Source organism: Rhinatrema bivittatum, chromosome 6 (genome assembly GCF_901001135.1).
Source record: "Rhinatrema bivittatum chromosome 6, aRhiBiv1.1, whole genome shotgun sequence".
NCBI lineage: Eukaryota > Metazoa > Chordata > Amphibia > Gymnophiona > Rhinatrematidae > Rhinatrema > Rhinatrema bivittatum.
In genome coordinates this window covers 113,002,554-113,027,556 of record NC_042620.1, presented here as the reverse complement: position 1 = coordinate 113,027,556, position 25,003 = coordinate 113,002,554, and the positions used below count along the sequence as shown (strand labels likewise).

At 44.0% G+C, this 25,003-nt stretch overlaps 1 protein-coding gene across 1 annotated transcript in view; it reads right to left on the bottom strand.

Moving 5' to 3' along the window:
- The window catches only part of RAPGEF4 (Rap guanine nucleotide exchange factor 4), a 464,996-nt gene that overhangs the window by 351,095 nt on the left and 88,898 nt on the right, over positions 1 to 25,003 (bottom strand). The window contains exon 5 of the mRNA XM_029605798.1: positions 24,597 to 24,743. Coding sequence (XP_029461658.1) covers positions 24,597 to 24,743 — 147 coding nt within the window. The remainder of the gene's footprint in view (positions 1 to 24,596; positions 24,744 to 25,003) is intronic.

The window sequence follows — 25,003 nt, the reverse complement described above, 5'->3', positions numbered from 1 at the left end:
GAGAGGTATACAGCGCCTATACAGTATCCAGGGTGTGCTGGCACTATACCTGTCATTTCAAATGTCATTCCAGCAGGTAAGTGGATGGTTCTTTTCTACAGACCCCGCATGGACACCTGGGCCGCTGCCCTGAGCATCTAGACGTCCTTGATCAGAAGCCACCCCCAACCTTCCACGTCCGGGCGCTTAAGGACGTGCAAGGATGTCCGGGCGTCTGTGAAGGTCGGGGCCTCCGAGCATGGATGCCTGGAAAGAGATGGGAACGCTGCCTTCCAAACATCCATGGCCGCTGCCTTGAGCGCCCGGCCGGACGTCCAAGGTCATAGCTTCCGTTCATGGACATTCCTGCTTCTTTCCGGGCGTCCATGATCGGAGGGGAGGCCCCACTGCCTTACAATGTCCATGGCTGCCTTGAGCGCCCGGCCGGACGTCCAAGGTCGGGGCCTCCGAGGAAGGCCTGGCGCGGCTCCCATCTCTCCGGCATCCGTAGAGGCGTCCATGTCTTCGCTAGACCCCCGGAGCCTCAGAGACGCCCAGAGATGGATGGTACCGTTGAACACATACCTCCTCCGGTCTTGCTGCTGGGTTCTCCTTGCTGCTGGGCTCCCCTGCTGGCCTCTCCAATCTGCCTTGTAGAATTCGCTTGCCGAGCATTTCTCATTCTGCTTCTCAACCGAATGAAAAAGATCGCCAGAGCCAATATATGCATGTTGTCCATGACACTGTCCGGTCCAAAGCTGACTGATCACCACACTAACGCCAGGGTCAGGGTAGGTGGCAAATATAGAGGTTAAAAACGCGGTAAATAAGCTGGTTAAAAACACGATAATTTGGGCACACATTACTGTATCAGGGGGAATAGCTAATCTGATCATTAACATATCATATACATGCGGCGGGAGGAAATGGATACGCGACTTTTTCGGCAAGCGCTAAGGACACGTAAAAGCCGATACTGAATCACGCGTCCATCTTATGTGCTCAAAACGTGCGTCCAAAGCGGGTTAAAAACCGCACAACCGCGGCCGCACTTTACTGTATCGGCCCAACTATTAGCAATAATGATCATAATGCAATCAAATATAATATAATCACTGGAAGGAGGACATTAAGTAAAACTACTGCAGTAGCATATACAAAGGGAGACTATGATACAATGAGGAAATTAAAAAACAAACAAACCTTAAAGTAGCAGTTGCAAATAAGCCCAAATAAGATGCACTAAAATGTATCAAAGGACTGTCAGCACGATTTAATAGTGATATCAAAAAAGCAGTTAAAGCCAAAAGGGCATCTTTCAAAAAATGGAAAGCAGACAAAAATGAAGAAAATAGGCAAAAGCATAAGTACTGGAAGTTGGATGTAAAACAATAAGACAGGCCAAGAGAGAAATTGAGAAGAAACTTGTCATATAGGCAACAGCTAATAATAAAACCTTTTTCAAGTACATTTGATCCAAAAAGCCTGTGATGGAGTCAGTTGGGCCAGTAGAAGACCAAGGTGTAACATGGGTTCTCAGGGAAAACAAGGAAATAGCAAAAATACTTAATAAATTCTTTGACTCTGTCTTTACTGAGGAGGATGTTAAGAATATATTCACACTGGAAATATTCTTTAATGGTGGTGATTGACCAAGTATAAACAAATCTCTGTGATAATGGAGAATGTAACAAATCAAATTGACCAACTAAAGAGTAACAAATCACCAGAATCAGATGGTATCCACCCAAAGTCCTGAAAGAACTCTAACATGAAATTGCAGCCCTGCAACTAGTCATCTTTAATCTATCATTTAAAAGAGCCACAATAACACAAGACTGAGGGTGGCCAATGTAATGCTGATTCTCAAAAAGGACTCCAGAGTGATCTGTGAAATTACAGACCAGAGAGCCTAACATATGTGCCAGAAAAAATGGTAGAAACTATTCTTAAAACAAAGTTTCTAGCCATACAGATGAACATGGCCTAATGAGGAAGAGTCAACATGGTTTTAGCAATGGGAAGTATTTACCTAACAATCAGAATTTTTTTTAAGGTATAAAACATGTAGATAAACATGAACTGGTTGATGTAGTGTATTGGATTATCAGAATATATTTTATAAAGTCTCCCATGAGAGACTCCTCAGGAAAATGAAAAGTCATGGGCTAGGAGGCAGTGTCCTAATGTGGACTGGTAACTGGTTAAAAGATAGAGAACAGAATTAAATAGTTAGTCTTCCAAGTTAAGAAAGGTCAATAGTGGAGTATCACAGGAATCTATATTGGGACATGTACTGTTAAACATATTCATATTATCTGAAAAAGGGAACAATAACTGAGGTGATCGAAGCAGATGACAAAATTATTCAAAGTTGTTAAACCAGCAGTGGTTTGTCAAAACCTTGCCAGCAGATGGTATTTAATGTGGTAAAGTAGAAAGTGATACACATATGGAAAAATAATCCCAACTACATGTACTCAATACTGGGTTCTGTATTAAGAGTCACCACCCAGGAAAAGGACCTTGGAGTCCTTGTGGACAATATGTTAAAATTTTCAGCTCAGCATAAGGTGGCAGTCAAGAAAACAAGCAACTAGAAAGTTAGGGTTGATTTGAAAAGGAATGGAGAATAAAACATCAAAATATCATATTGAGCCAAAGCACAACCGCACGTTCAGTATCGTGTGCGGTTCTGCTCCCTCATCACATAAACGACACAATGGAACCACAAAAGGTGCAGCGGAGGGCAACAAATATTGAAGGGGATGAAATAGCTCTGCTACAATGAAAGGCAGGCTAGGGCTCTACAGCTTGGAAAAGAGACGGCTGAGAGGGAACATGAAAGAAGTTTATAAAATTATGAGTGGAGTGGAATGGGCAATAAAGGATGGTTATTTACCCTTTCAAATAATGCTAAAGTAAGTAAACACTCCATAAAACTAACAACTAGAGACTGAAAACAAATTGTAGAAAGTAGCTTTTCACTTAAAACACAATCTGTTGCCAGAGAACATGGTCAAGGCGACTAGCACAACGGGATTTAAAAAGAGGTTTGGACAAGTTCCTGGAAGAAAAGTCCATAAACAATTATTAGCCTGGTAGACTAAAGAAAATCATTGCTATCCCTGGGAGCGGGTAACAAATAGATCTGCTTTTTGGGGTCTGCCAAGTACTTGTGACCTGTACTGGCCACTGTTGGAGACAGGATGCTGGGCTAATTCAGAATGGCATTTCTTATGTTCTTATATACCTATAGACTTGACATTTTCATAGAAACAGAAATTATTCCAAGACTACTCTAATCATTTCAATTGTGCTTTGTTTCCCACAATTTTCTCTGTTTTGGTTGGGACTCTGTCACTTGTGCTGGACAGCATTCAGTTAGATTCCCAAAAATCTGGTTGGCTGCAATCTATACAGTCTGCCTTACTATAAGACATAATTATTTTCATTCAGTCACTTTTTAATTATGGATAATTAAAGTAATGCTAGAAAGCTATATCACTGAGAGAGAATCAGTTGCACAAAAAGTTAGAATAAAAATCATGATATTAATTTCTATTTCATTTGTGAAGTGCTATTTGAGTTTAATATATTTGAAAGCTCCTCCTGCTAGTCGCCCTTCCGATCTGAAATCTCAGTAAATCTGGGTACCGCTGTGATGAATCCTCTCGGAATCCCATGCCAGTATCACACTATTTAAAAATGTTGCACAAAAAAAAAAAAATGAAAAAATGAAAAGAGAGGCTGGACATAGGAAAGAAGATTATTGAAAATGACCACATTAAAAAGATGCCCACCTTTTATTCCAATTAAGAGTATGCATGGAGAAATAACCTATACCGGGACAAACAGAACGGACATCCAGATTTAAAACCAGAAGAGGAAGACATCAGGCCCAGGAAAATCCTACTGATTTTGGGAGGAATTGAGCTGTCACTGCTAATTTCATCAACAAGCAAACCGCCCTATATAGGCTCTATTTTTATGTGCAACAGAGAAAGTAGAAAGATGATGGATCATTCCCCTTAGTTAGCACAAACCCCATCAAGTCCACAACAGAAGCATTGAAAAACCTACTGGATCTTTCAGACAGACAAAGGAGAAGAAGAACAGCTTACTTTGTTCATACTAACTCTCCCAGGGATCATTCAGCCCAATAAATAGGTGATGGTGGGCAACAATAAAATCCCTGTCCATTTATTTGTTCTCTATTCAGATGCAGGCAACTACTGGACTGATAATACTGTTAATACTGAAAAAAAAAAAAAAAGTTTATACGCAGTGCCACAAAAGTGAGTCATAAAAAAACAGCATATTCTAGTCTTTAGGAAAGGCTATTATTCTGCTCTAGAAGAGAAAATATTTCCTGACTCCTGCATTAATAATTTCTCCATGATATTGATGCAATGCTATTAACATCATCGTCAGAAATCAGCAGGGTTCATACCACACAAGGATGTACATGCATTGAGATGTAATTGAAATAGTAAAACATTTGTACCTAACCTGTGAATCCCTGATATCTTGAGGCCCAAGTATTAGTATACCATTAATGCACTGCTGAACGGCTCTTATGCTTACCTCCTAAAATGCTTCAGTCTGCAGGGCTGTAAAGGGCGGAAGCTGCTGTTTGCGTTTTTTGCAGGAAACCTGAGCAGTCTTTAGGAATAGGAAAAGTCACTTATGTCATGCCACCGCCCTGGAACCCCATTTCCTTCCATGCTTGGGTTAAATTTAGAACAGGAAAGGAAATCAATCTTCAGATAATAGTATTGACACTTTTATGGCAGACAGAAACAAGTTTGCACTGCTCCCTTATGTGTTCTGCACACAGAAATGAAATTGGACTTTGATGTATGTACTGTCCAAATGCCCTTCCATTCACACATTCAGTTTATTAGTTTCAGGCCTGCCTCCAAAATAACACTGTTTTCTCAGCGTTAGAAATCTGCTCCTGCAAGCACAGTGTGCAGATGCAACATCTCATTTAACAAATGTCGTACTTGTGAAGATTAAATAAAAGTCCCCGGTGTCGCATCTGTCAATACAAGTCCAGCCCCTGAGAATTACAGGCCATGGCACTGGAAGTATGATGTGAGGGTTCAGAAACAGGGGATTTAAGCAGCATGGACCGTGATTGCAAATAAAGCTTGGCAGAGAAGGAAAAATAAAACTTTTTTTTTTTTAATTCTCTCAGAGATCTAAACATGTTTTCTTGGCCATGATAGCATTTCTGTATGTGGAAAATGAGCACTCATTGATCCTTGCCATCAATTTGTCTATCCTACTCTATGGCCACAGGCATTTATTTTTATGTGACGTTTTCCCTGTCCTTTCATTCCAAATGATTTTTCACAAAAACTAAGCAGCAAATGTAATAAAGCTGGCATTAAAATCTGCACAAAGTTTTATGTGGATTTTCTTTTACTCATGCACTAAAAAAAAAATCTAAATTACCTCAGGATGCAGAAAGCTAATGTCATGCAAATGGATAGTCAGTTGAAAGACTGCACTGAACAGAAAACCATGTTAATGTGAGTAATGGTGAAAATCCACACTACAAACAGGAGGAATGCAGAAAAGTACGGCAGGTGCTGGAAACTGCTACATTGTCCCTTACAGGTGGAAGGTTTGACCAAAGGAAACCCCTAGTGTGATTGGTGGGACCCTACTGTCCATCTGGCTTTTGAACACACCTCCTTGCTAGAACAATAAAAGGCAGCTGCATGCAGGGCTATTCTGTCAGTACTGTGTGGTGTTAAGTGAGCTCTGGACCTAGGCATTGGAGGATCTGGATTAGGAGTGGTGGTTGCTGATGGGTTTTTTTGAGATCGCTGATTGCTGTGTCTTTTGACTTGCTTGTTTTGCCTTGCTGTTTCCCATACTTTTGAGTCTTTTTGTTTGTGTTCTTGAGTGAATCTGTTGAGATGAAGCGCTTGTTGGTTAGTGCTGGTCAGTCTTTTCTATTGTCCATGTTTGTGTTTAGGTTTCTGAAAAAGCAGAGTAGGTGTTGGTGCCTGTGGCGAGTATGGAACACGACAGAGGGAGTATGAGTCAGGGAGTGGGTGAGCGTGCTAGGCAGGCAAGTGACAAGAAAGAAAAAGAGGAATTTAGTAGGTTAGTCAGTGAAGCACAGCTGGGAAGGGTACCACTACCTGCAGCAGGAGGAGGAGGAGACAGGGAATAAAGAGAAGTAGTGGAGGGGAGCAGGAGCAGGCAGATGAGCAGAGAAAGAAACAGGTTCAGGAGTCAGTTAGAAGTGGGAGGAAAAGGAAGCTGATCAGAGTAGGGAGAGCGGGAAGGTGGGATGGAAGTTGGGAGAGGGAATAGAAACCCATGTCGGGGAGTGACAAGCAGGTAGGGACCAGCAGCATACAGCAGGAGGAGAAGCAGAATACCAATTATATCATAAAAACCATGCTGCATCTCCTGCCACTGTGTACACTGCTGGAGATACAGAAATGTAGCCCCTTACCAGTTTCATAATGGCCCGCAAAACCTGAAGGAAATGCCTTGAAAAATGACTGGTTCATTCCACTTTTTACGACCACTGTATTTTGGAACGACCCTGTGGCAAGAAAATGCAAGGCACCGGAGATACAATAATTCTGGACATTAGTCACCCAAGAGATTGATGATATTTTGGGTTTCTCCATTTATACTGCACCATATAAATGGGGCTCTTGGACAGATGGGATAGATCCCTGGTGCCTCAGAAACATAGACAATTAGTGGATCAATTATTACTAGCGGCCCGCCTAACGTTTGCCACATTCTGGAAATCTGAATGTGCAGCATTGGCGTACCCAAGTACGGAATATAGCCGACATTGAGTGGTTGTGATATGCGATAAAGAACAAATAGTTTAAATATAAAGCGGTTTGGGAGCTATATCATCAGTATTATGCAATTACTGTGATATAGTGGTTCTAGCTGTACCTGTACCTGTCACATTCATAACTTGAAATATTCCTCTGTCTGTGCCAGTTATATGTTGACAGCACCATTGTAAATGTTGGTCATTGATGTAACACTTCTGATTTGCTATGTTTGTATGCCAAAAAAAAGTTTATAAATAAAGAGTTTAAAAAAAATGCAAGACACCAAGTAGCTTAACCAAGCTTGGCACAGTATGTCCACCATTAGAAGATCAATATAATTTCTAATTGCTTTGTGGAGAGACAGAATTGCCCTGGAGTTCAGTCTGTATCTTCGAACCACATCTATCTCTGGTAACCCCAGCAGTGTTGTCCTCAGGCGAAATATACGCTGCCTGAATGTCCTTCTGTGAATGGCTCAAGCCAGTGCAGCCTGATTCTCTCGCCCCCTTCTCTCTTCCTCAAGGTTTCTGCTTTTTCTCTTATCTCTCTCTCTCTCCTTTGTTCGTCAGTTTTTGCTGTTCTAATTCTCTCATTTACCCACAATTGGTATGCAAGCAACATGAAAAGGCAGACCTCCTGATGTGGGGTCTGGTAAGTTATGTTGCCACACAGAGAAGCAGCTAGACACTGCCACAGTAAGAAAATAAAATGGCCACCAGAAATGTGAATTAACTTTTACTCTACTTCTGACACAAGAGCTAAATTTCCAGCATTAAAAAGATGTGCACTAAGAAGTCTGACCTTTAACATGGCTCCTTGCATTGTTGAGTAATAGCTAATACCTTCATTAATAATGGATTTGCATGTATCCATGCTTATCCTAGCACGGATTTTTTAACTCATAATAAAATCTATATTAAATCCCTGGGTTAAGTTTGTGCAAAAAATCCACACTAAAACTTAAAGCCCACACTAAGGTCAGCGTGCTTTACCTCAGCCCCTAAATAAATAACCTAGGCCAGCCTAGAAGCATATTTTTTTACTATTAAAAGAAAAGTTTTTTTCATAACCTATTAATCAATCTGGTGAATAAATAAGCAACCAAAAAATGAAATAATTTCAGAATCAACCATAACAATGAAGTTTCTTAAAAAATAAGAATGCAAAAGTTACTATTATAAATCTAAATGCAGAGCTGCCAGGAGAGAGAGGAGAAAGACTAAGATGCAGACCATAACATCACTAATGTCGATGTTTCCTGTCCCTATCGTCGAGTGTTGACGTCATCTAGGTGAGCCCTAATGTCTGCATATCGGTACCCTAGACTGTAAAAATCAGGGGCCAGTGTTGGTTGTCATCTGAATCTAATTCCCCTTTTCTCCACTCCACCCCCCACCGTCAAATGCTGACGACATCTTGGTGAGCCCTATTTAAGGACTGCTGCCAGGCGGTGAGTGGGAGAGAGAGTATTGAAAGCAGAATTGCTTATCTGTAACAGGTGTTCTCCTAGGACAGCAGGATTAGTCCTCACACATGGGTGACATCATTAGATGGAGCCCGGCACAGAAAACTTCTATCAAAGTTTCTAGAACTTTGACTAGGCACAGTGAGCATGCCCAACATGCCACTATCCATGCGCCCACGTGAGGTCCCCCTTCAGTCTCGTAACAAAGAATTACGAAAAAATAAAATAACAAACATAGTAGAAACCCAACTCCACGGGGTGGCGGGTGGGTTTCCTGAGGACTAACATTCTGCTGTCCTAGCAGAACACCTGTTACAGGTAAGGAACTCTGCTTTCTCCTAGGACAAGCAGGATGGTAGTCCTCACACATGGGTGAATACCAAGCTGCAGGCTGCTCCCAAACTTATAAGATCCACAGCCACCGAACCAGCACTAACGGGCACAACAGCTGCGGTGGTGTGGAAAACGTAGGGAGAAGCCTGCCCTTAAAAAAGTGGGCTCTAGGCAGGAAGAGCTGGGTTGTTTCTTATTGAAAGAGGTTCCGCAGGACAGCTTGACCAAAATTGCTGTTCCTACGGCTATCTCTATCCAAACAGTAATGAGTCGTGAACCTGTGGAGGGAACTCCACGTTGCAGCCTTGCAAATGTCGGCCACAGGAACCGCATGCATATGGTCTATGGAAGCTGTCATGGCACAGATGGAATGAGCCTTGACGTGGCCTCTAAGTTGAAGGCCCACCTGTGCATAGCAGAAGGAAATATAATCCGCCAGCCAGTTGGATAACATGTGCTTGGTGACTGCAACTCCCAATCTGTTCTTATCAAAGGAGACAAAGAGTTGCAGGGACTGTTGGTGGCCAGCTGTTCTCTCTAGTTAGTAAGCCAAGGCTCTTTTGCAGTCCAGGCTGTGTAGACCCTGTTCACCATGTTGAGAATGCGGCCTGGGAAAAAAGGTAGGTAGGACAATTGACTGGTTGAGATGAAAATCAGTCATTAACTCTGCATGCCTAAGTAACTGCAATCAGGAAAATAATCTTCCATGTCAGGTATTTCAACTCACAGGAACGCAGTGGCTCGAAGGGATCTCACATGAGATGAGCCAGAACTACATTAAAATGCCAGGACATAGCAGGAGGATGCAGGGGAGGTTTCAGCTGAAGCAAACCCCGCATAAACCGGCTCACCACAGGATGTATGGAAATCAGTGAATTATCCACCTCGTGGTGGTAGGCCCAGATAGCACTAAGATGCACTCTGACAAAGTTGGTTTTCAGACCAGCATCAAAAAGGGATAGCAAGTAGTCCAACAACTGGGAGTAGGACAGGTGAATGGATCCAAGCCATGTCTCTCACACCAAATGGAGAACCTCCTCCACTTCAAAGTGTATGACTTCCTGGTAAACAGCTTTTGAGAAGCTACCAGGACTAGAGACACGTCCTCAGAGAGGTCAAGGGACCACAAGGACTAACCTCTCAACATCCAGGCCGTCAGAGACAATTCCCGGAGGTTGGGATGGCGCAGCCTGCCTTGATCCTATATGATCAGGTTGGGGGGTGGTCCCTAGACTGATTGGTTCCCTGATGGAGAGGTCCTGAAGGATTGGGAACCAAGCCTATCTAGGTCACCAGAGGACCACAAGATCATGGTCGTCGTCCCCCGTCCTGCCAGAGCTCCAGGAGAGTTTTCAATACCAGCAGAAGCAGAGGATATGTATAAAGAAGGCCCTTGCCCCAATTGCGGGCAAAGGCATCTGAGGCTGGTCTCCCAGTTCCCCAGTGAAGGGAGCAGAAGTTGCTCACTCTGCTGTTGTAGGGGGAGGCAAAGAGATCTATGTCCGGTTTCCCCCAGAGGCAGAAAAGGTGCGTCGCCACTGCGTGGTCCAGGGAGCACTCATGGGGATGAAATGCTCAGCTCAGGCGATCCACCATCTGTGGGAAATATGCGCTTGCCAGCAAGCCATTTCAGGGTTTAAACACTTAACTTCCCTTCTCCCTGAACTTTGCCTGAATAAAAGCATCACTTGTGCTTAAGCCTCTCTGCCTAGGAAAGGATACCTGACATCATGTATTTCTCTGGCTTGTGCTTAGCCCTGAATTCCTGGGGGAGGGGCTGGGTGTTCCCTAGTCAGAGGCAGGACAAAGTCAGGAGGTATAGATTTCAGCAGCCAATGAAATGATCCGTGCACACCCCCCGAGCCAAAGCCAATAGTGTAGGGACTCGTCTGTTGCTATGGGAAAGTAGCCAATCATGTAATGACACATCATCTGCCTTTGTATGAATGTACAATAAAAGGAAGAGCCTCGTGAGGGTTCCGCCCTTTTTTGCCTTCTCTTCCTGCCTGCGATGAAAGCTGTCTCAAGTGTGTTCCTGGCCTCCATACTCTACTTCTGGTGAGCCCGACCGTGATACTCCATGCTTATTTCGGCTGGTCATAGCCTAGGTATGGTACCGTTCAACAGATTTGCAATCGTAAGTATTTTTAAGGTATTTTTTAGTATCTTTAAAGTATTTCTCAGCAAGTTTGTTCCCCACACTCGTAAGCATGGGCAGTGATTTGACTGTACAGCAGAGGCTACATGCCACGGAGCTGCAGCAAATCATCAATAATCATTATTTCATCACCAGAAGAAAAATAGTGCAAGTCAGCCTGGGGGACTTAGAAAAATTAATAAGTGAAATAGCTTGCCGTTGCCCTTGGTATTCTGGAACTCTAAATACTCTAAATACCCAGGAATGGATTTCAATCGGCAATTGTCTTCATATGGCTCCCATAAAGCAAAGATTAATCTGGCAAAAATGTACAGAGGCCATCGAACACATAGAAAAAAAAAGTTTAAAGACAGCAGTTTCAAACCATGTGCTTTTAGAAGCAGGCAGACTCAATCAGAATACCCTTCCCCCACCCTATCTTCAAAATCCCTCAGAGCCAGCAAATTCTTTGTATCCTCAGCTCCCCATACCTACACCCAAGGCACAAGCCATTCACACATCTCCGCCCTCTTTAGAAAACCAGCTCTTGAGCACAATTAAGCTACAACCTGGCATGGGAGGGGTGGTCCGCATGGGGTTTCAGCAGGAGCAAGAGAAAGAAAACCTTACAGAAAAAGAATTGTTGGAAGGATTTCAAGCCTTCCCCATCACAGAAAAGAACCATGAACAAAGGGGGACAGAAAATGAAATAGAACATCTGGGGACACACACTCACATGGCTCCTGTGGCTTCCTCTGCGTCCATCTCAGAGAAAAGGCCCCAGGAAATAGAAAACACTGAGGTCAGAAAAACTAGCCTTCCTCCATCTTGCCTGCAACCCCTTTCCCCCACAACCACTCCCTGTACACCCATTTGTCATTGCCTGAGACAGTCATTAATTCTGCATCACCAATTTGTCCAGGTAAATTACCATCTCAAACCACTGCTCCCGGTAACAATTTATGTGCCGTGGTCAGTATGGGATTTCACCTAAAACATGGAAATCTCACAAAAGAGGAATTATTGAAAGGGATTCAAGCCTTTCCCATTACAGAAAGAAACAAAGAACTGGGTGTGGCAGCAATAGAGTTGAGTGCCATGAGCAGTGACTATGTCCCCAGGTCTTCAAAGAAATCAGTGTATAAGACCTTGGGCCAAGCAGCTGCACTCCTGCGTTACAAGCAAAGAAAATATCAATATGAAAAAAAGGATTTAATTAGACTCCTGCGTTACAAGCAAAGAAAATATCACTATTAAAAAAAGAAAATGGTTTCTCTTAACAAACAGTACAGATTTGGAAAAAAATGGTTTCTATTAACAGACAGTACAAATTTGGAAAAAATGTTTTCTATTAGTCTTTGAATTCAGTTACAAAAAATCTGCATACTTTGAGAGTATTTTCCCCCAGAAAGTGTATGCAGAGTCTTATGTTAAAACTGTACTGAGATTTGAACAATTACTGTGTAAATTACATGTGAAAGTTTCCCTTTTGCAAAGTTTATTTGGCTCACATTTAAAATGACTCCATTTCTCTGAGATTTAAGTTTATAGTTTGAATTGCTAGCGTACAGAACTTATATTTTTACTGTGATTCTCCCTTTCAGGACAAAAGTAAATTAAAAAATAGTATCTGTCTGCAAGGAATCGGCAAGTCCTTGCCAGCCAGCCATTGTCTGTGGTCGATGTTATCTATTGTTAAACAAAATTATCTTTCAGTTCCTATTGACTGAAGGATTAATTCCTTGGGTGCAGTTCTTTTCTTTTGAGAAACAATGCTCCTCCCCCCCCCCCTTTAACTCTTGCTTGCCACTCATGGGGGAGGGAGGGAGAACTTTTGAAAAGAAAAAAAAAACTGGACTTAGTACTGCAGTTTCTCTCTCTAGTTTATATATTTGTTATAACTTTTCTATATTTGTTATAACTAATACTTTTCTTTAACTGTGCTTGCAGCTTTCAAAGGGGGGCACGAGACAGTTCAGATATCCTGCTGATCCAAATCTTTTCCCTCAACCTTCAATGCATTACTACACAAGCCCTTCATCTGTTATTAATCTTTTTAATACTTTCAAACATACTTTCAAACTTCGTTAATACTGAACTGAGATTACTGTACAGCGTGTTTAATTTCCTATTCTAATAATTATATGAAGAAATTCTATTCTGATATTCCACATTGAAAGTAAGCTCAGAGTATTATTGATTGCAACCTGGAACAATAGTTGCAATCTATAAAGTAATGATGGGGTCTCCACTAGGAGGCACTATGCTATTCTACAAGTTATATTATATTATTGTTTTAATAATTCTGTTGTATAATAGTTTTTATTTTTCAGATCTGCGGTCCTCATGTCTTAAGGACACTTCAGTTTTATTTTCTTTTTCACAAATTTTTACAGAATTCTGAACCTTATAATTTTTACTGACAGAGGTTGCTACATCTAAAGCAATCCCTCCCAAACCTTTTCTTGCAAATCCAAATTGATTTTATTAAATTGAATGATAGAATTGATTCTTCAAGGTTAAAAAAAGTAAAAACTTCACTTTTATCCTTACCTTAGTAATTTTTTGCTGTATGCCAGTTTTTAATATTTTCCAGATTTACAGCCTTCCTGCCATGAGGAGATGTGAAGATGAACACTTTGCAGTTTATTTTAACATTTTTCTAACACCTTTTGACTTTTGATTTTTGATCCTTGATCTAATTTTGTTTTTGATAACTTTTTGATAAGATTTTTAGCTTAAATTATGTGTTATCTGTTGTCTGTCTTGATGTCAAGAAGACTAGTATGAATGAATATTTGCAGGATGGATGAATATGTGTCAGTTTTGTGTAAATGAATATTAGCAAGATGAATGAATATATGTCAGTCTTGTGTAACATATGTTTAATGTAATCTCTAATATACTTGTCATTTGATTCTGCTTACTGCAAATGACTTTTCCTTTAAACGATTAATTTACATTTATTGCTATTTTACTGAATGAAAATTGATCACTGCATAAAAACTTTCTTGATAATGGGGTTACCCTCTTTTCTGAAAAATGGCTCTGCTTACTGCAGCCATTCCTTTGCATGAATTTTGTCTATAATTGAACATTAAATACTTATTTGGCATCCCACACCACAGGGCAAGCCATTGTGGAGAGAGCAAATCATACCCTTAAGAGCTCTGGACCAAACAAAAACAAAAAGGAGGGATAATTGCCCCTGGATTTTTCCCTAAGAAGGACTGGCTGAACAAGAACAAAGTATTGTTTTAAATCACTTTAAATCATCCAAACATATCAAATTTAAGACCACAGCCATGAGTAATCATTATGGGACTAGGGTTAGTCACCCACAGCCATCAGTTTTGTATAGAATATTTAATGTCTGGTACGGTCCCGTTCCCTTAAAATGGGGAACGAGGATATGTTTCTCTGCTTGCTTCCACAGGTATCAAGCCGTGGAGAGATGGAAAGGTGTCCAGGTCTACAGGAACCGATCCCCAACTTCTCCATGAGACTCCACAGCCCTCAGAAGGACAGAGACCGGACTCCTTGCAAAAAGCAGCACCACATGACCTGGGGACAGATCAAGGCCCTATCCAACCAATCTGCACAACTCTTAGAACAGCAAGGCCTTGAGAAAACTCCAGAGAACTTATTAGCCGCTTTTTCTTGCCTGAATGCCAACTCATTAACAATTGTGTTCTGCATCCTCCTCCTTTGCCTTATTTCTCCAGCTATGGCGATTTCAGAACAAGGACTCTGACAGAACTTTTCACACCTGTTGAATCGAACAGACTGTTGGATCTGCGCACACATGCCAACCCAAGCCCGCGGAGAATGACTGATGCATGCTGTACCATTTAACCTTACAGTATGAACTAATTATCCTTTACAGAGAGGTGTTTTCATTAACTCTCCAGTTAATAATACCATACTACACATTGGTAGCTGTATTCAAGAGACTGCCACTCTTTGTTGGGACTATTGATACAAGGGATGGAAAGGGACTTCAGGTGGGAAATATCCATATTGTAACCAAACTTTTGTATTAATCACTGAACACTTGCATAATTATACCACATATGTATGCAATTGGCAGATTTCAGGATGTGCAGTGGGAGACCCAAGCAGGTACAGAAAGTATAGAGGGGATGAAGGATTTACCTTTTGTAGTTATATAGCCCAAATGATAACCAATGACATGTCCACTAATCTGTTAGGAAACATATGGATGTTATGTGGGCGTAGAGCATATATGTACATTTCCCCAAGATGGAAAGACAGATGCACTTTAGGCTACATCCTCCCCTCATACTATGCAGTCAAAAATTTACCCAAAGCAAGGCTCCGTAACAAAAGGGAGGCGATAAATAATCCCATAGAAAAGTATACAGAAACTCAGATAGCTAGAAGCCTGTTTCCCCCAATGGGGACAGCTATGAATTACAGAGACTTACACATCCTAGCTAACTGGACGACTGCCATATTTAATCGGACAGTCCATGCATTAAAACTACTCACAACAGAAGTCTCTCAGATTAGAGAAGTAGCATTACAGAACAGCTATACCTTAGACACTATTTTAGCTTTAACCTTGGACACTATTTTAGCCTTAAGGGTGGTGTTTGTGCATTAATTGGATCTCATTGCTGTGTGTACATATCAGTTTATAAAGCAAACCTCACACATACCATAGAGCAGATAGAAACCATGGTTGCTGATGCACCATTTTCAGGCAGAATACCTACTTCTCCATGGGACTGGCTATGGTCCTGGCTCCCTGCTATTTCTGGTCTCAAAGGGGTGATTTCTATTATAATTACTGTAATTATCTTAATTATTTGCCTGTGATGCTGTATTCAGTGCATACCCAAACCTCATATCCATATTGAAACCTTGCTCTCAGCCCGAATACAAAGATGTCTTGTAAGATGCCTAATAGGGAATCATGAGCCCTGCAGCGTTGGCACACCACCTGCACCAGCTCTGGGTGATATGGAGATTCAGGAGCTCATCGGTGGCTGGCACACCACGCCGAATTAGCTTTCTTCTCTCCATAATCCCCCTTCCCCTATTTCCAGCCCATACCAAGACATAACAGATTTCAGTAAGGGTCTAAAGCAGGGGTCAGGAACCTATGGCTCGGGAGCCAGATATGGCTCTTTTGATGGCTGCATCTGGCTCGCAGACAAATCTTTAATAAAAAAGTAAAAATCTAACAAAATCCCCCACCCTCCTGACCCCCCCAAGACCTGCCAAAAGTCCCTGGTGGTCCAGCGGGGGCCCAGGAGCGGTCCGGGAGTGATCTCCTGGACTTGGGCTGTCGGCTGCCAGTAGTCAAAATGGCGCCGACGGCTCTTTGCCCTCACTATGTCACTGGGGTCGACCAATGGCGGCGGTAGCCCCTGTAACATAGTAAGGGCAAAGGGCCGTTGGCTGCCAGTAATCAAAATGGCGTCGACGGCCCTTTGCCCTTACTATGTCACAGAGGCTACCGCCGCCATTGGTCGACCCCAGTGACATAGTGAGGGCAAAGGGCCGTCGGCGCCATTTTGACTACTGGCAGCCGACAGCCCAAGTCCAGGAGATCGCTCCCGGACCCCCGCTGGACCACCAGGGACTTTTGGCAGGTCTTGGGGGGGGGGGGGTTAGGAGGATGGGGGGTTGTAGTTAGTATGGCTCTCATGGAATTACATTTTAAAATATGTGGCGTTCGTGGCTCTCTCAGCCAAAAAGGTTCCCGACCCCTGGTCTAAAGCTTTACTGAGCTGCCTAAACAAAAACAGAAAGGGTGAGATGTGGGAAATATGCGCTTGCCAGCAAGCCATTTCAGGGTTTAAACACTTAACTTCCCTTCTCCCTGAACTTTGCCTGAATAAAAGCATCACTTGTGCTTAAGCCTCTCTGCCTAGGAAAGGATACCTGACATCATGTATTTCTCTGGCTTGTGCTTAGCCCTGAATTCCTGGGGGAGGGGCTGGGTGTTCCCTAGTCAGAGGCAGGACAAAGTCAGGAGGTATAGATTTCAGCAGCCAATGAAATGATCCGTGCACACCCCCCGAGCCAAAGCCAATAGTGTAGGGACTCGTCTGTTGCTATGGGAAAGTAGCCAATCATGTAATGACACATCATCTGCCTTTGTATGAATGTACAATAAAAGGAAGAGCCTCGTGAGGGTTCCGCCCTTTTTTGCCTTCTCTTCCTGCCTGCGATGAAAGCTGTCTCAAGTGTGTTCGATGCACTCATGGGGATGAAATGCTCAGCTCAGGCGATCCACCATCACATTCTCTGACCCCGCTAGGTACATTGCCCGGAGCATAATTCCCTTGGACTGGGCCTAGGACCAAACTTGGACAGCTTTCTGGCAGAGGAGAAGTGATCCGGTACCTCCTTGCATGTTGACGTACCACATCGCTACCTGGTTGTCAGTCTGAACCAGAACCGCTCGATTGGACAGACAATTCTGGAATGCCCAGAGCATATACCTGATCCCCAAAGTTCCAGGAAGTTGATCTGGCACGAAGCCTCCTGGCCCGACCATTGACCTTATGTGTGGAGGCCGTAAACATGCGCCCCCTGCCCCCCCCCCCCCAGGCCAGGGTGGAAGCATCCGAGGTAAGCACAACCTGGCATGAAGGGGTCTGAAAGGAAGCCCCCGCTCCAGGTTGGGGAGAATTTCCCACCAGGACAGGGAGACCTGAAAGGGAGGCGTGATGTGCACCCGCACACTGAGGTCCTGGGAGACTTGGCGCCACTGCGACCGTAGGGGTTCTCCGCATGTGCAGGCAGGCCAAGGGGATTACATGGACAGAGACAGCCATGTGACCCAACAACTGAAGTATAAAGCAAGCCGGCACCCGTCGGCTGCTGCAGATCAACCTCGCAAGAGACGCTAGAGCAGCTGCTCGGTCGTGAGGAAGGAAAGCCCGGCCTTGGGTCATATCCAGATGGGCCCCGATGAAGTCCAACTGGGTTGACAGAGCAAGATGGGACTTCGGGTAGCTGATAACAAACCCGAGGGATTTCAGCAACTGTATGGTCAAGTTGAGGGAATGAAGCGCCCCTTAACATGTGTTGCTTTGACCAGCAATCATCCAAGTGGGGGGAAACATGCACCCCTAGATGATGAAGGTATGCCCCCATGACTGCAAAGCACTTGGTGAAGACACGTGGGCCGAGGCCAGGCCAATCAGTAACACCTTGTACTAGAAGTGATTGTTGCCCACCAGGAATCCTAGGTACCTCCTATGACCTGGGGAGGTATCTGATTCCCCTCTTTGCAAGAAGGGAATCAGGGTGCCCAGCGAGACCATCTTGAACTTTTCTCTTCTTAGATATTTGTTCAAGGCCCTCAGGTCTAAGATGGGGCATAACCCCCCCTGTTTTCTTTGGAATCAGGAAGTACTTGGAGTAGAATCCCCATCCTTGTAGACCTTGCGGAACAGGTTCTACTGCTCCCCCCATTAACAGGGCAGAGAGCTCTGTCCAAAGAACCTCCTGATGTGGGGTCTGGTCCCACGATGAATGGGGGGGGGGGGGGAGTCCTCTGGAACACTTAGGAAATTCAACCGATACCCTCGATGGATGATGGACAGGACCCAGTGGTCCGAGCTTATCTGCGGCCATTGGTCCTGGAAAAACTGTAGCTGACCTCTGACCAAGGACGTCAAGGTGAGGGTACATGTTCTGGGCTTATGCTCCCTCAGGACTAGTCAAAACCTTGTGGCGAGGCTTTGCTGGGGAGCTGGCTGAAGTCTGGAGGTCCCCTGTTGTTGAGCGTGGCCCCTAGAATTCCCTCTCAGCACGCAGGTACATGGGGCCAAAGGATAATATTTCCTCTGGTGCTAAAATGACCTTCTGTTGCCCTGATGTGAGGACTTCCTGACCGAGGATGGAGGGTCTGAAGTGCTGGCAGAGAGATGCTGGAGAGTCTCATGGTGGTCCTTCAGCTGAGCCATAGCATCCCATACCTTGTCGACAAACAATTCACTCCAGTAAAGGGGCAGGTTAGTGAGCTTGTCTTGGACCTCTGGTCGGAGGTACGATGCTCGGAGCCATACCAGCTTATGGGACCCAATGCCCACCGCTGCTACCCCAGTTGCAGTCTCGAAAGTATCATAGATGGAATGCACCTCATATATGCCACACATGAGGCCCTGCTGGCCAACACCCAGGAGGGCTTCCTGCTGTTACTGGGGAAGGCGCTTGGCTACCTCCTGGACCTGATTCCAGAGGTTCCAAGTGTGCTGGGTCATATAAAGCCAGTAGGAGGCAATGCGAGCGATCAATATCACGCCTTGATACACCTTCCTACCCAGAGCATCTGCAGCCCGGTGTTCCTGCCCCAGAGACACCGAAGCATAGGTACAGGAGCATTTGGCTTTTTTGAGGGCCAACTCCACCACCACTGATTGGTGTGGGAGCTGGCGCTTCTCAAAACCTAAGGTCAGCTGGACGAGATAGAGTGCGTCTGCCTTATGGTTCACCGACAGTATGGGGACTGGGTGCTCCCACATCCTGAGGAGCAATTCCTTGAAAATATCATGGATGGGGATAGCGAGCAACTCCTTTGGGGCAACTATGAACTGGAGAACCTCCAGCATATTGTGACGGGCATACTTCTCCACCAGAAGCTGGAAGGGGATAGACTCAGCCATAGCCTGCACAAAGCCCATAAAAAGGTCAGATCCTCCGGCGGGGATCTACACCTCTCATCCAGAGGAGATGGATCCAAGAGGATGTCTCCAGAATCCTGCAAGGAAGACTCAGAGGTATCATCTCCCCAGGGATCATATGGGACTTCCTCCTCACTGAAGTCCCTTGGGTTGCCCCGAGGAGGGTCTCTGCCTGAGACCCCCAGCCTCAGAGCCAAAGGCACCGATGGAATGGAGGCACCAATGGCCTCGAAGGCACCGGGGGCCCCGAAGTACCGGGAACCGGACCAGGCATGGTACTGTCACCAATGGTGCCCCTGGAAGGGAGGCATCCTCCTCCTATGAGGAACCCATAATGGGGATGACTCCAGATGGAGGAGGACTCGGCGGCCACTGGGGCATCAAGAGACCCCTGGGCACTGGTGGCAGCTGCGAGGGCAGACGCCGAAGAAGATGCAGAGTCACTCTAGCAGTGGTGCTAGTATCGCAGGGGCAGGCTCAGACACCGCCAGCTCAGAGCTGGCAGCTCGATGCCCTGAAGGGGTCGAAGCACCGCCTTTTACACCCTGAGGTTCAGCTCCTCCTGGAAGTCTGCCGAAGCGAGGATGGAGGGAGGAGGAGCAGGACAAGGCATCACCATAGCTCCCTGAAGTCCTGTGGAGGCTCAGTACCCAGCACCGACGTCAGTGGGGAATGCCCAGGACTCCCGGGTACGATGGAGGCGATGCCTCCTCTCCATGGGGTTGCTTTGGGGGCAGCATGGAGGACCCCGGTGCTGCCACAAGCACAGCACCATGTGATGATGATGACCAGTGCCGATGCTTACAAGGTTTCCCACGGTGCTCCGCCTGGTCTTTCCACGGTGCTGAGGATGGAGATGATCCTGAGGTCCTTGAGCACGACAACATTAGGGAATGTCTATCTCCCGGACCGTGCTCATGAGAGGGCACCAAAAGGGGAGTGGGCACAGAGGGAAGCAGCTCCATCAGTTCCCCGTGGTCCTTGGGAGTAGAGGCGCCTGATGTTGGAGTGAAAGAATCAGATTTTTTTTACCCGAAGATTTCTTCCATTTTATCAAATTGAGCCAGACGACCCTTGGGGGTCATTTGGTCACAAAGATGACAGGCCCAGATGTCATGTGTTGCCCTCAGGCAGAGAATGCAAAGTCATGTGGATCCGTGATGGACATGGTCCGCGGATACTGGGGGCATTGGCAAAAACCAACGATGCCATGAATAAGAGTCAGCGAGGGGTCGATGACCAACAGATATTGAGAACAGCACAGTAGGTACAAAAATCTTACTGCACAAATGAAAGAAGGGGGACCCAGTGCAGAAAAATACCGATGAAAGTACCAAGAAAAGACTCTAAAGAGCAGAGCTACAAAAAAACGTGAGGCAAACAGGTCCGCGGAAAAGAAGAAACTGAAGGGGGACCCTGCGTGGACGGATGGATAGTGGCATGCTGGGCATGCTCAGTGTGCCTAGTCAAAGTTCTAGAAACTTTTGACAGAAGTTTTCTGTGCCAGGCTCCATCTGATGATGTCATCCATGTGTGAGGGCTACCATCCTGCTTGACCTAGAAGAAAATATAGTATCATAGTAATGATGGCAGAAGAAGACCAAATAGTCCATCAAGTCTGCCCAGCAAACGTCTTATGGTAGTAACTCCCGCTCCTTGCAGGTTACCCCCAAGCTTTATTTTAAAGATAATAATATTAAAAATCAAATTTTAGCAACTTTTTTATAGAGTGAGCAGCCTTCCTGATAATTCATACAATGCTGATGCTTGAACATGCTTTGCTTTTGGACTTCAGCATAGAAGCAGTCCTGCACTTTTTCCCTAATGTCTGCATATCAGTACCCTAGACCAAAAATATCAGGGCCCAGCATTGGTTGCCATCTGATCCAATTCCCCTTTTCTCCATCATCCTCCCTCCCTCCATATTAGAAATATCCACCAAGCGAAATTAGCTGCTCACCCTCTAAAACACATCAAACACGTATCCACCAGAGACCGATCATTCTCCATAGCTGGTATCAATATCTGGAACAACATGCCGTTGGACCTGCGACTTGAATCCTGTCACAAAACTTTCAAACAAAACCTTAAAACATGGTTGTTTGAACAAGCCTGCTCTCAATGATTAATATCTAACCTAAAATTCAGCTATCCCATATTCTCTCTTACCTGCTTCATGTTCTTCCTCTATCCATTTGTTTTTCTCATACTGCTAATCTTTAACCCCCCCCCCCCCATTCCATGCAACGTCTGTGTATTGACTTTTATGTGACATTGGACTTTGCCCTCAACAGTTTATTGCTCCTGCGTAATTCCTGAACATTAATATATTATGGTTATTATAGTTAATGAAGTTAGCAGGTTTCCCTTGAACCCCGTTATTACTGTAAAGCTTGTAGCTGTTTTTTGTGTTACCGTTTAATCTGTTATATGTAAAGCCTGTTGCTAATTTATTGTTTTTCTGTAAACCGAGGTGATGTATAACTATACGTACCGCGGTATAAAAGAATCTATAAATAAATAAATAAATAAGTGTTGACGTATTCTGGGTGAGCCCTATTTAAGAACTGCTCTCTGGCAGTGAGTGGGAGAGAGAAGAGACAGAGACTGAGATGCAAGCCCTAACATCATCAAAGATGGTGTTTCTTGCCCTCACTGTTAAGTGTTGATGTCATGTAGATGAGCCCTATGTAAGAACTGCTGCCCGACAATGTGGGAGAGAAAGGATAGAAAGAGACAGAGATGCAAGCCCTAACATCGCCAAAGTTGTCGTTTTCTGCCCCCACTGTTGAGAGTTGATGTCATCTAGGTGAGACCTATTTAAGAACTGCACCCCAGCGGCATGCCACTTCTGGCATTGTTTTTATTCTCTCTCTCTCCTTCTCTGGTTACCTTTTTCTTTGTTAAACTTTCAACGCCATGGGAATGAAACATAAGGATACCAACAAGTCTCTCCCATCCGTTTCTGGCATTTCCCTACTTTCTACTCAGGTGACTGTGAAAGCTTTCAATTTTACAGCACTTGAAAAAAATGGACAAAATGAACTTCGTGAGTGATCATTTTGGCGCCTATAGGCGCCGTTGGCGCTGTCACCTCCAATCATCCCTCCTCCTCCCGAGATTGGACAATAGGGAGCAGAAGGCCTAAGGCACAGTCCCCTAGTTTCCTGTGGCTGCTCTGAGGTAGACTCTGCTCTGTGACAAAAATTTAAAAATTCAGAAGCAAATTCGTAAACATTTCCATGTTTTATATTACTTTATAAAAATAAAGTAGTTTTATACTATGATTAATATAATTTTATATTATTTTTATTGGGTGAAGAAAATATATCTCAAGTATCAGTACAGGGAGGAGACATGTTTGGGGAGGGGAAGGGAGGGGTGAGAAGGAATGGGGTGGAGAGAAAGAGAAAAGAATATGAAAAGGAAAGAGGACTTGGGATGGAGAAGATGGGAAATGAGGAAAATTAGGAATCTGTGAAGGGTAAGAGGAGAGAAAGAGAGAGGAAGGATCTTGGATCAAGGAAGGAGAAGAGGGAGTAGGAAGGGTTGGCAAGTAGGTTTCAGGATCTGGAGAGAAAGGAGAAATAGGAAGGAAGGGAGGGAGATTCCAGGTTCTGGGGCATAGAATCTAAGATCAAGGGAGGGAGGATCTGAGTTGCATTGGATGGAGAGAAGGAAGGTGTCCCTACCATGCTCCAAGTCCAGATCCTCCTTGCATCCCCCTCTTTAACATCCCAGCAAATCTTCAGCCATCCTGCTGCTCCCCTCCCCAAGTTTCTGCTGCCCTAGGCACAGGGCCTAGTGTGCCTATTGACAAATCCAAGCCTGGCTTCGTGCCCCATTCTGCAAGAGCCTTTGAACCCTGGTGGTTTCAGTCCTCTGCAAGTTTCCTCTTCACAAGCTAGTAGCCATTGGGGAGAATTAGTTTGGGCTGAAGGTGCCATATTCATCACTCAATCAGTTTGGGAAAATGCTGCCAACATTCCTAATTTGGATATCAGCTTGAGTGTGGGAACGTCTTGTGGGAAAATTAATAAGCCTGCAGAAGTCACTCTAGATTCCTTCTGGGAAGCAATTTCGAATTTGGAAAAATCCGTTTCCTATAGAGTGGACTCTGTTTTAAACTCACTGGCTGGTGTCTCCAAGCAAGTCCAGGAGCATGATATACCTCATATTAATCAATAACCATGAGAAAGAAGTTCAGGATTTTAAAAAGTGTTTTCAATCTCTACATGAAAACAAGATAGCTCTTATGAAAGATAACACATCTATAAATTATAAAACGGAGAATATTGGGAACTTTACTAAAAGATCAAATCTTAATTTTTTAAATGTTCCCAAATGTGCAGAATGCGCTATCTTGCCTACAAATCCTTTCCAAACTATCTCAATAATAAAATGATATATGTATATCATGGGCAAGATACAGGGCTCATCAAACAAGCAGATGAAAACATCTTAGACTGATAACAAAGCAATCTAACATATTTAGACCATATATGTGGGATCAAAAATGGTTCTATATAAAATCCGTGTTTGATAAATCATTAAACAAATTTCCTAGATACACGTTTTCTGTTTCAATCTTTGTCTTCAGATTTGAAAGCACTGTGATAGAACTGGAACACAATGATGCAAACGAGAACCTCTGGAAAATCAAATGACTAGTGCCACGTATTTAGCTGCTTTCCTTACAGCTCAGTGACATCATCAAAGCAAGAATACACTCTACAACAGCTAGAATAGGAGTAATTTTAGCATGTTTTAAACAACATTCTATGTACATATGGCATAAAAAGAATCTATAAATGGTTGCCCATTAAGCATAGGTTTATGTGTACTGCTCACTCATGAGAGGAAGCATTTCCATAAATAGCCAATGGCTTTCCCAGTCAGCGAACTTAGAACCTTAATTCTGATGCGCCTCCTTTGATTTCAGACACATGCTTTGAAACATATAAACACTCTTTACTGCTAATTGAAGAAAAACATGACTAAACAATATTGTGAGTGCAGCCTCAAGTCCATCACATCACCAGGCTCAACAGAAGCACAAGGGCACTTGCTGGGCAAGGAAAACCGGAAACCGTGCTGACTGGGATCAGAGTGTACAGCTTGGACATGCAAAAGGGATCAGGAACTGTTATGCATCATATCGAACATAAACAACATTTTGATATATTTACCTCCCAAAGTGCTTTGAAGTCCTTCTGCTCGATCCGGAGAAGCTCACTGTACTCCCTGGTAACAATTGTAGCATGACGTGGAGTATTGTCCAGGATTGATTCTCCAAAAGCTGTCCCGACTCCCAAAGTGCAGATTATCACTGCGTCCTTTGAATAAAATGATATCTATTACTTTAATTATCTAATTGCTTGCTCTTTTTATAATTGTATATGAATTTTGAGGGTAGCCTCTGGTATTTACATTAACAGAGAGATGTGTGAACATTTCCTGATGTCCAGTTTCCTTCTTTGCTACAGAAATGTGCACACGGTTATGACTATTACCACTATTACTATTATTAATCATTCATATAGCACTATAAGATGTATGCCGTGCTAATCAACACATAAGAGAGGGTCCCTGCTCC